This window comes from Cnephaeus nilssonii (assembly GCF_951640355.1).
Source record: "Cnephaeus nilssonii genome assembly, chromosome: 13".
NCBI classification, from domain to species: domain Eukaryota; kingdom Metazoa; phylum Chordata; class Mammalia; order Chiroptera; family Vespertilionidae; genus Cnephaeus; species Cnephaeus nilssonii.
In genome coordinates this window covers 76849189-76861447 of record NC_137084.1, presented here as the reverse complement: position 1 = coordinate 76861447, position 12259 = coordinate 76849189, and the positions used below count along the sequence as shown (strand labels likewise).

Below are 12259 nucleotides of genomic sequence, written 5' to 3'. Positions count from 1 at the left end.
TAAGTATCTTAATTTTTTGTTGCAATGGTAAATGGAATTGTTTGTTTAGTTTCTTTTTCTGAGAATTCATTATTGGTGCATAAAAAAAACCATCGATTCTTGGGTATAGATTTTGTTTCCTGCTACATTGCCACATTCATTTATTTAATCTAGTAGTTTTTTGGTGGAGTCTTTAGGGTTTTCTGCATATAATATCATGTCATCTTCGAATAATGAGAGTTTTAGTTCCTCCTTTCCAGTTTGGATGCCTTTTATTTCTTGTCTGATCGCTGTGGCTAGGACTTCCAGTGCTATGTTGAATAAGAATGATGAAAGCAGACACCCCTGTCTTGTTCCTATTCTTAGGGGAAATGGTTTTAGTTTTTGCACGTTAAGTGTGATGTTTGCTGTAGGTTTGTAATATATGGCCTTTATCATGTTGAGATATGCTCCCTCTATTCCCACTTTGCTGAGAGTTTTTATAAAAAACTAGAGGCCCAGTGCACGGAATTCGTGCACGGGGGGGAGGGGTGTCTCTCAGCCCAGCCTGCACCCTCTCCAATCTGGGACCCCTCAAGGGATGTCCGACTGTCCGTTTAGGCCCGATCCCAGTAGGATCGGGCCTAAACAGGCAGTTGGACATTCCTCTCACAATCCAGAACTGCTGGCTCCCAACTGCTTGCCTGCCTGCCTTCCTGATTGCCCCTAACCGCTTCTGCCTGCCAGCCTGATCACCCCCCTAACCACTCCCCTGCCAGCCTGATTGATGCCTAATTGCTCCCCTGCCAGCCTAATTTCCCTAACTGCCCTCCCTTACAGGCCTGGTCACCCATAACTGCCCTCCCCTGCAGGCCTGGTCCCCCCCAACTGATCTCCCCTGCAGGCCTGGGTAACCCCCAACTGCCCTTCCCTGCAGGCCCGGTCGCCCCCAACTTCCCTCCTCTGCTGGCCTGGTCCCTCCCAACTGCCCTCCCCTACAGGCTTGATCGTCCACAACTGCCCTCCCTTGCAGGCCTATTCCCCCCCCCCCCCCGCCAACTACCCTCCCCTGCTGGCCATCTTGTGTCCACATGGGGGAAGTCATCTTTGACCACATAGGGGCAGCCATCTTGTGTGTTGGAGTGACGGTCAATTTGCATATTATTCTTTTATTAGATAGGATAGAGGCCTGGTGCACGGGTGGAGGCTGGCTGGTTTGCCCTGAAGGGTGTCCCAGATCAGGGTGGGGGTTCCCGTGGGGCGGCCTGGGTGAGGGGCCTGTGGTGGTTTGCAGGCTGGCCACGCCCCCCAGTGACCCAAGGGGAGGCCCTGGTATCTGGGATTTATTTATCTTCTATAATTGAAACTGTAGCCTTGAGCAGAGCCAAGCCTCCTGCCTGCTCCATGGCCCCAGCCATTTCTTTTGGGATTTATTTATCTTCTATAATTGAAACTTAGTAGCCTTAAGCGGAGGCCAAGGCAAGCCAGGGCTGCGGAAACTTGGCTTCCTCCATCGCTGGGGGCAACTCAAGTCTCCTGCTCTCTCCAGCTCCGTGGCTGCCGCCATTTTTGTTGGGATTTATTTATCTCCTAGAATTGAAACTTTGTAGCCTTGAGCGGAGGCCAAGGCGGGCAGAAAGCTTGGCTTCTTTCATTGCCAGGGAAACCCAAGCCTCCTCCTCTCTCCGTGGCTGCAGCCATCTTGGTTGTGTTAATTTGCATACTCACTCCTGATTGGCTGGTGGGCGTGGCTTTGTGTGGTGGAAGTATGGTCAATTTGCATATTACTCTTTTATTAGATAGGATGGGTGTTGGTGCTGAATCTCAGAGGGAAGGCGGGGGGAGAGTGGGTGGGTGGAAGGTAATCAACCAAAGATCTCGTATGCATATATGCATAACCCATGGACACAGACAATAGGTTGCTGAAGGCTTGGGGAAGAGGGGAGGGCCGGGGCAGGTTGGAGGGGAGTCAATAGGGGGAGAAAGAGAACTTATGTAATATCTTCAGCAATAAAGAATTTAAAAATAAATAATGATGATCACGAAAAAAAATGGGTGTTGTATTTGTTGAATATGTTTTCTGTGTCTATTGATATGATCATGTGATTTTTGTCTTTCACTTGGTTTATGTGATGTATCACATTTATTGATTTGGGAATATTGTACCAGCCTTGCATCCCTGGAATAAATCCTACTTGATCATGGTATATGACCTTTTTAATATATTGCTGGATTCAATTTGGTAATATTTTGTTGAGGATTTTAGCATCTGTTTTCATAGGGGATATTGGCCTGTAATTCTCTTTCTTTATAGTGAGTTCATCTGGTTTTGGAATTAGGATAATGCTGGCCTCATAAAAAGAGTTTGAAAGTGTTCCTTCTTCTTGGATTTTTTGGAATAGTTTGAGGAGGATAGGTGTTAGTTCTTTGAATGTTTGGTACAACTCCCCTGTGAAGCCATCAGGACCCATCTTTTGTTAGCTGGGAGTTTTTTTACTGCTTCTCTTTCATCAGTTATTATTGGCCTGTTCAGGTTTTCTGATTCTTCCTGATTCAGTTTTGGAAGACTGTATTTTTCTAGAAATTTGTCCATTTCATCCACATTGTCCAGTTTGTTGGCATATTGTTGTTCATGCAATCCTTTGTATTTCTGTGGTGTCAGTGTGTCAGTGGTTACTTCTCCACTTTTGTTTCTGATTTTATTTATTTGGGTCCTCTCTCTTTGTTTCTTGATGAGTCTGGTTAATGGTTCATCAATCTTGTTTATCCTTTCAAAGAACCAGCGCTTGGTTTCATTAATTTTTGTTACTGTTTTTTGTTTTACTGTCAGTGTCATTCATTTCTGCTCTAATCTTTATTATTTCCTTCCTTCCTACTTACTCTGGGCTTTTCTTGTTCTTTTTCTAGTTCTTTACATTGTAGGGTTAAATAGTTTATTGCTGATTTTTTGTTTGTTTGTTTCTTGAGATAGGCCTGTAGTGCTATGAACTTTTCTCTCAGGACTGCTTTTACTGTGTCCCAGAGATTTTGGGTTGTTTTGTGTTCATTTTCATTTGTTTCCAGGAAGCTTTTTATTTCTTTCTTGCTCTCGTTGGTAACCCATTTATTGTTTAAGTAGAGGCCCGATGCACGAAATTCATGCAAGGGGCTTGGCCCTCGCAGCTGCAGCGGCTTGCCTCGGCCCTTGCAGCCCTGAAGGTCTTTCGGCTGTCCGGTCTTATTAGCATATTACGCTTTTATTATTATAGACTAGAGGCCTGGTGCACGAAATTCATGCATTCGGGGTGGGGGGTGGTCCCTCAGCCTGACCTGTGCCCTCTTGCAGTCCGGGAACCCTCGGGTGATGTCCAACTGACGGCTCCCATGGGGAGTGGGCCTAAGCCAGCAGTCAGACATCCTTAGTGCTGCTGTGGAGGCAGGAAAGGCTCCCACCACCACCACTGCACTCGCCAGCCGCGAGCCAGGCTTCTGGTTGAGCAGCACTCTCCCTGTGGTGCTCACTGACCACCAGGGGGCAGCTCCTGCATTGAGTGTCTGCCCCTGGTGGTCAATGCACAACATAGCGAGCAGTTGAGTGGTGTTAGCATATTATTAGCATACTAGAGGCCTGGTGCATGAAAATTCATGCCCTGGAGGGAGGGTCCCTCAGCCCGGCCTGCACCCTCTCACAGTCCGGGAGCCCTCGGGGCGGGAGTTGTCCTGGCGATCAGGGGAAGGTGACATCCCATCACACCTCTGCTGCTGCCACTGCCAGCAGCGCAAGCCTTGGCCAGCCCTGGTTACCTGAGCCTCAGGTGGCCCTGGGTGGCTGGGCAGCCACCATCCGAGGTTTCCCTGCGCCTCGGGCTGGCCCTGGGCGGCTGGGGGCCTGAGGGGACTGGGGGACTCCAGAGGCAGGTGCATGGAGCGGCTGGACATGCCTGGGGGCAGGCCCGGCCGTGCTGGGCGCCGCCATCTTGTGGCTGTGGGCACCGCCATCTTTGAGGGCATGGCAGTCAATTAGTATATTCCCTCCTTATTGGCTGTGGGCACCATCATCTTTGTGAGGGTGTGGCAGTCAAGTAGCATATTCCCTCTTTATTAGATCAGATTACGCTTTGATTGTTTGAACAGCCAACTGGACAACCAGACACTTAGCATATTAGGCTTTTATTATATAGGATAACATGCTATTTAGTCTCCATGTGTTTGAATGTGGTTTTTTTGTGTTTGTTTGTTTGTTTTACTGTAGTTGATTTCTAATTTCATTCCACTGTGATCTAAGAAAATGCTTGATATGATTTCAGTCTTCTTGAACTTGTAGAGATTTGTTTTGTGTTCTAACATGTGGTCTGTCTTTGTGAATAATGTGTACTTGAGAAGAATGTATATTCTGCAGATTTGGGGTGAAATCCTCCTATATAATAAAAGGCTAATATGCAAATTGTCCCCTCAGGAGTTCAACCGACTGGGAGTTCGACTGCTCGCTATGACGTGCGCTGACCACCAGGTGGCAGTGTGGAATGAAGGAAGGCCCTGGCCGGCAGCCAGGGGAAGGAAGGTCCCGATTGGCCCTGATCACTGGCCAGGCCTAGGGACCCTACCCGTGTACGAATTTCATGCACCAGGCCTCTAGTATTCTTTAAATGTCAATTAAATCCATCTGATCCAGTGTGTCCTTTAGAATCAATGTTTCCTTGTTACGTTTTTGTCTGGAAGATCTAGCCAGTGAAGTCAGCAGGGTGTTAAAAGTCCCCTACTATGACTGTACTGTTGTTGATATCCTTCTAAAAGTCCTCCAGAAGTTTTTTTGTTTGTTTGTTTTTTATATTTAGGTGCTCCTCTATTGGGTGCATATATGTTTACCTGGATTATATCCTCTTGTTGGATCGATCACTTTAGTATTATGTAGTGACCATTGTTCTCTCTTGTGATGGCTTTCATTTTGAAGTCTGTTTTGTCAGATATGAGTATTGCTACTCCAGCTTTTTATTCTTTTTCATTTGCATGGAAAAATTTTTTCATCCCTTCACTCTCTTCCTGTGTGTGTCTTTTGTTCTGAGTTGTGTCTCTTGTAGACAGCATATAGTTGCGTCCAGTTTTTATATCCGTTCAGCTACCCTATGTCTTTGATTGGAGCATTTAATCCATTTACATTTAAGGTTATTATTGACTAGTAGCCCTGCGCATGAATCCCTGCACCAGTAGCTCTCTACGGGGCCTGGCCGCTCTGCGCCTGCTGCCCAGAGGCTCTCTGCAGCCCAGAGGCCCATCCGCGGCCAGGCACAGAACACTTGCCTCGTCACCACGGCAATGAAGCAAGCATTCTGCCAGGCTGCTCACGCTGCCCACTCTCAGCAGCTGCCCCCCTAGGACTGGGGGACTCTGGCGGGGCTGAGAAGACTAGGTACCTCCATCTTGTGGCTATGGGCGCCGCCATCTTTGTGACGGTTAATTTGCAAATTACCCTTTTATTAGATAGGATTATTAGATAGGATAGGTACTTATTGCCATTTTAATTCTGTATGCCTCGGTTTCTCTCTCTTTCTTCTCATTACAGCAGTCCCTTTAGCATTTCTTGTAATGCTGGTTTGGTGGTGGTAAACTCCTTTAGCCTTTTTTGTTTGTTTGTTTGGGTAGTTCTTTATTTCACCGTCTATTTTGAATGATAGCCTTGCTGGATGTAGTAATCTTGGTTTCAGATCCTTGCTTTCCACGAGTACTTCATGCCATTCCCTTCTGGCCTGTAGAGTTTCAGTCTCTATGCAGTCTCCACTTTCTGTCTTCAGTTATCAGGATTCTCTCCAGCAAGTCTTCAGTTGATTATTCGGTTAGTTTTTTCTGTATTTTATTTTATTTTATTTTTTTAAATATATTTTATTGATTTTTTACAGAGAGGAAGGGAGAGTGATAGTCAGAAACATCGATGAGAGAGAAACATCGATCAGCTGCCTCCTGTACACTCCCCACTGGGCATGTGCCCGCAACCAAGGCACATGCCCCTGACCGGAATCGAACCTGGGACCCTTGAGTCCGCAGGCCGATGCTCTATCCACTGAGCCAAACCAGTCAGGGCTAGTTTTTTCTGTATTTTAGTTGTAATTCCAGTTTGGTCCTGGGAGTGTGACCATCCAGCATCCACTTACTCTTAGAGAGTGGAGAGGTGGGAGTTGGGGGGCTGCAATTGACGTGAGAGAGACGCATCGATTGGTTGCCTCCCTCTCACAACGGGTTGGGAATCAAACCTGCAATCGAGGTACACACCCTTGACTGGTAAACGAACCCATGACCCTTCAGTCCTCGGGCTGATGCTCTAACCATTGAACAAAACCGGTCAGGGCCTTACCTAACTGCTTTTTTGAAATGTTCGCACCTTCTCATTTTTTTTTTTTTTACTTCATTGCTCTCTAAAGCTGTAATGTTGAAAAATCACCGTAAAAGTCACAGAGCCTGTACAGCTGCCATTTCCTGGGCCTGGTGATCCCTGATGGCCACACACCAACTCACATTTATAGCACCCCCAACACGGTGCTGTTGACTCCCATCATTGCTCCTTCCAGGCTCTGAATCTGTGGGCATCTCCTGCAGGAACTATCCCGAATTATTAAAGCAGCACAGAGTTGCTTGGTGGAACCACGACTGCTTTTCTATTCTGTGACCAGTCAGCCTGACAAAAGGCTCCCGAGTGTCCTAACTGCTTTTAACCCTTTGCACTCGCTTGCTTTTTTCTCGATTCCTTTATTCTAATGCTAACAGTGTCGAGTCACACTCGACATCCGAGTGCAAAAGGTTAATGATTGCTTACGAGCCGGCTAGTGTTCTGTGTATGCATCATGAATTCTTTCTGAAACTTGCCAAGAGAACTCTAAACCATTTTTCAGTCCTATCAAACATATCAGGTAATCTAATGATTCTGACTTTCTCCTTGGTCTCACCCTCTTGGAGAACATCTGAGGGTCTTACTATTCCTTACACACTATACCAGTTTTCTGGGGCTGCCATTACAAATTACACAAAATTGGTCACTTAAAGCAAAAATTTATTATGAGTTCTGAATGCCAGAAGTCTGAAATCAAGAAGTTAGCAGTGCTCTGCTCCCTTCACAGGCTATAGGGGAGAATCTGTTCTTGCTTTTTCCAAGTCTGATGGCTCTAGGCATTCCTTGGCTTGTGGCTGCATAATTCTTACCCCTGGCTACATTTTCACATGGTCTTCTCTGTTTGTGTCTTCCCTTCTGTTTCTCACAAGGAGACTTGGCATTGGATTTAGGGCCCACCCACATAATCCAGAATGATACGATCTCAAGATCTTACACATACAAAGACATTTTTACTAAATAAGTCACATTCGTAGATTCCAGGGTCAAAACACAGACATCTCTTTGAGAGGGCTGCTATGAACATCTGCTTACAATTTGTGTTGACATGTTTTCATTTCTCTTGGGTAGATTCCTTAAAGTGGAATTGTTGGGTCATAGGGTAAATTTATATTTAACCTTTAAAGAATATCTGAAGGACCACTACTTAGATCAAAGGATTGATGTTGCAGGGCCGTTTCTCAGTATTGTTAATTATTACCAAATACCATTCATTCACTTGTTCATACAGCTACTCAATAAGTATTTATTGAACATGTACTGTTTGCTGGATTCAGTGGTAAACAAAATAGGAAACACCATCCGTACTCTCTTAGGAAGAAGATTATAAATAAGTAATATTGTAATAACAGGATAATTAAGAAAGCAGTATTTGCTGTGTGATATCTTGGACGGATCCCAGCTATAACTGCTAAAGGCCACAAACTGTATTATTAGAGTGGGTCTCTTTTTTACAATGGCAAAAGCCTGCTGCCTCCGGCAGCTTGGGCACTTTATGGGATTTGGTACCCATAATCTTCTAAAGTTTGCGCCTAGAATGAGCTGGAGTTTTCCTTCATGTGAAGTTTTAACTTTTCTTGATTGCAGAACACTTTATCAGTGGCCCTTTCACAGACACCCAAGGATACTGTAGATATAATTCAGGAGTTAAAGAACTTGGATGAGACAAAGAATCATTCTTTTCCACTCAACTGTAACTGAAATTTAGTGTTTCCTCCTGTTAAACATGTAGAAAACAAATCAAAGAGCTATTAATAATACTTGTGCTGATGATCAGTAAGACTCAGTTATTTTCATGTCACAACCTATAGTTGTTGCAGGTGTGTTAAAATATCATTTTGCTTACCACTACTCTAAAATTATAGCCATTATTAGACCTGCTGCAACATCTTGTTAATGAGTTAATATAAAAGCACATATATCAAATTTTGTTTTTTGAATAATTAGATAACTAAATTTCAATATACTTGTAGGGGTTTTTTTGTTCGTTGGTTTAGTTTTTTTGGTGACTTATTTTACTTTCTTTGTTAAAAATATATATGTATTCTGAGATGAGACCCAAATGCAAAGATGTTCATGGTGTAGAAAAGATTGGAAATCTCGTGGTCTGGCGTACCACCACCCTACATCCTGAACACTCCTCTTTCTCCCACAATGCAGTCCTTTCCCTTCATTCTTCCTTTCCTCTGCTCAAGCTCTGCTTGCAGACTCAACTCCAGCCAATCCACTTCATCTCAGAATCTAAGGAGTTGTGTTTTTGTTTAATTCCTCACTGAATGCTAAGCCGACTTCTCCAACTACACCCATGTGTTAGTTGAGGCAGATGGGAAAGTTAGAGAATACATGTGAAACCAACCTACTGACACATTAAAAGTGTAAGTGGGGGCGGGGGGTAGGGCACGGCGGGGAGAGGAACAGCAGAATGTAAAAATCAGGAAAGATATCTCTCAGGCTGAACCGTAGCACAAACTGAAGTAAATATCAATAATCTTACTTAACCTGACACAGAAGCTCTTAATAAACAATGGTGATGATCATTGAGATTTTCCTTTTTTCTTTTTAAATAGAAATCATGTTGTCGATATCAGTGTTGCAGTCAGTACCCCTGCAGGACTCATCACACCTATTGTATTTAATGCACATATAAAGGGACTGGAAACCATTGCTAATGATGTTGCTTCTTTAGCAACCAAAGCACGGGAGGGTAAACTACAGCCACATGAATTCCAGGTAAAGTACTATTTTATTTTCCTACTGAATGTTAAGAATTATGTTATTTTTAAGGTTGGCATTATGTTTTTATTGCATTTTCCACCTTTTTTTCCTGCCTTGTATTCCCATTGACACAAAGTCCTGAAAATAAAGAAAAATTGAATAGCCTTTCAAAGGCTAAAAATAATGTTTTCCAACTAGTGTGCAAAAACCACACACCTACTTTTACTGTTATTGTAAAGAGTGCATATTTTAAGTAAGAGTATTTCATTCAGGCCTTTTTTTTTCCTTTTAGTTTTAATGACATAATTAGCAAAGAGGAATTATATATATTTAAGGTGTGCAACTTAATGTTTTGACATACACATATATTATGAAATGATCACCACAATCAAGCTAATTAATGTCTGTCACTTTATATACTTCTATTTTCTTTGTTTTATGGTAGTTCAGAATCTTTTCTTAAAAGATTACCTTAAGGATTTTTCACAAAATGTCTTTTTATATATATATATATTGACAAGCAATTAACATGATATTTTTTTCCTCTAGGGTGGCACTTTTACGATCTCCAATTTAGGAATGTTTGGAATTAAGAACTTCTCTGCTATTATTAACCCACCTCAGGCATGTATTTTGGCCATTGGTGCTTCAGAAGATAGACTGGTTCCAGCAGATAATGAAAAAGGGTAAGTGCCAAAATGGAGAGGGAGCTATAAGTTCATTTTCATTACATTATACCTGTTTTTGAGTCTAGTTTTAGACTTATTGGCATGCCTTACTGGAACTTTAGGTAAAGTCAGACATAAGTATAGAATGAAGTTTCTCGGGGCAGCAACTCTTCTTATTTTACTAAATGCAGTTAATCTTTTTTGAGATGGGAAGCCTTATTTACTCTTAAGTAAATAAGTTAGGGGTCACCATGCTTTTTTCTTAAAGAGGCATATAGTAAATATTTTAGGCTTTGTGAGTCATATGGTCTCTGTTGCAAATACTCTGCCACTGTAGTGTGAAAGCATTTACATAGGTACTATGTAAATCCAGTAAACTCCATTTGGTGGGATTTGGCCTGTGGGCTTTTAGTTTGCCAGTCCATGCTCCAGATGGCTGTTTGGTCTGTTTCTTCAAGCTGTTTGGTCTGGAATTATATAGGACATGAACAGTAGGTCGAAAATAATGTTACCTGGTTGGGATTATAGGGTCAGAAGTGGCATTTGGGCTGGTTACTGGCTACAATCAGTGATTGCTTCTAGAATACCTAATAATGTTTTTATCTTTTTCTAGATTTGATGTGGCTAGCATGATGTCTGTTACACTCAGTTGTGATCATCGGGTTGTGGATGGAGCAGTTGGAGCCCAGTGGCTTGCTGAGTTTAGAAAGTACCTTGAAAAACCTGTCACCATGTTGTTATAATTAACCCAAGACTTTCTATAGACTTTCCCAAGTCACATTGGTTCATTCTTATCAAGATATAAATATGTTATTAAACAGGCGTTTCTCTTTATTTTAAAGCTAACCAGTTATTTTTTAGTCTGTCCAGTTAAGTTATTTGTAATGGTCATTACTCTTTATCTTTTAAAATGCCAGTTACACCCAAATATTGTGCACATTCAGTAAATACCAGCTTTTAAGCTGTGTACTCCTAGGCAAGGGACATGTGACATAGCCTTTTGGTGTTAAGTACTTCCACTGGGAAATGTAGAGGTAGAATTGTGGTTCCCTATTGAGTCAGGTTCCCTATTAAGTCAAGTAACCTGGATGAAACTATGAGATTTTGAGATTTAATTGCCTCAAATGTTTTCCTTATATTTGAAGAAAAGAGGAATCAGGAAAATTTATTCTTTTGGAGAAAAGGTTTGAATCGAAGTGTGATGTTGTAACTTAACCCTAATTAAAATTTTTCTGTTACATGATCTTGGTTTTATCATGGATGGGAAAAGTAGAAAACTTCAAAGAAAATAAGTGAAATTTTAAAAGTCAACATTCTCTTAGATTTTTTCAGCCACTGTTCTTTGTTTATTTTTCTATGTATCCTGAAATGGTTGTTCCCCCTTCTTGAGATGAGACAGAAATATAAACCAGCTGCTTGGCATAAATGAGAATTTGTGTGGATATTTAAACAATTTAAATGTATAATTCTGAGCAGAATTCTACAGTTACATCCAAATAAAAGAATATGCTTATAGAATTTAACAGAGAAGTTGTGAAAGTATAATTTTTCCTCCAATGTCAACTGGAGGTTACTTTCAAATGAACTTAATTACCAGAATTTGGAAAACTATATTAAGTAACAATGGAATACGTATACATATATAAAATATGGTTTCTAGCAAGATATGTGCCAAAGTCTGTATGTATATCAACAAGTTCTGTCTGAAGAGGGAGAGAGATACATTGGTGAACAGTTTAGAATATAAAAGATGATGACCACAACAAAATGGTCATTTCTATTTGGAAAAAGGAAAAACTGTTAAATGTGTGTTAAAGTGTCCTTTGTTTTCCCACCCCAGTGTTGACTCATGTAAAATAAAAAAGCCCTAAAATCCTATTGGAGAGAAAAAAATTATTTAGGTTGCATACTACCTTATCAGCCTAAATATTTTTTCCCATTTTGCCTTTCTTCTGAGCAGGGGCTGGGGTGAGATTCAAGATAATAAACATGAATTGGGAACATTATCACAATTCTAGGCTTTCTACTGAATTGATGTGCTTTAATAAATATCTGAAATTGTTTGACTATTTAAAATTAATCTGACTAGTACTTCCTTGTATATAGTATGTGGAGCTATCCCCTGAAATTAAGATCTTTTGTTGTTGAATCTATTTCTAAATGTTCATTATTACATGGTGCACAATGACACTCCATTTATTCCATAAATATTTCCCTTGTACTGTTATGAAAACATTAATACAGTGATTGGTAATTATAGCTTGAACTGAAGATTATTCAGAAGGAACAAGCTTCTCACAGGGACCATCATCAGTATGAGCCACATCTGGTTCAAATACACGAAACTTCAGAGATAATCCATTATTTGCTAATGTTTATGGCTCTTTTGTTCCCTTTAAAGAAAAAAAAGTTGCCTTCTAATAAAAATTGTTCTGAATTAAAAATTAATCTGGCCTGTAATCTAAATCTGGATTCAGTCTATTTATCTTACCAAAACTGAAAGAGTAAAAGTTAGAAATAGTGGTTTGGTTCAAATTAGATTGTTTAAAAGTGAAACTATGTT

The 12259-nt window shown here is 41.5% G+C and overlaps 1 protein-coding gene across 1 annotated transcript in view; it reads left to right on the top strand.

The window, feature by feature from the left end:
* The window catches only part of DLAT (dihydrolipoamide S-acetyltransferase), a 38476-nt gene extending 26332 nt beyond the window's left edge, over positions 1 to 12144 (top strand). The window contains exons 12-14 of the mRNA XM_079789257.1: positions 8881 to 9043; positions 9578 to 9714; positions 10310 to 12144. Of these exons, the coding sequence (XP_079645383.1) occupies positions 8881 to 9043; positions 9578 to 9714; positions 10310 to 10439 (430 nt within the window). The 3' untranslated portion in view covers positions 10440 to 12144. The remainder of the gene's footprint in view (positions 1 to 8880; positions 9044 to 9577; positions 9715 to 10309) is intronic.
* Positions 12145 to 12259: the final 115 nt, after the last annotated feature.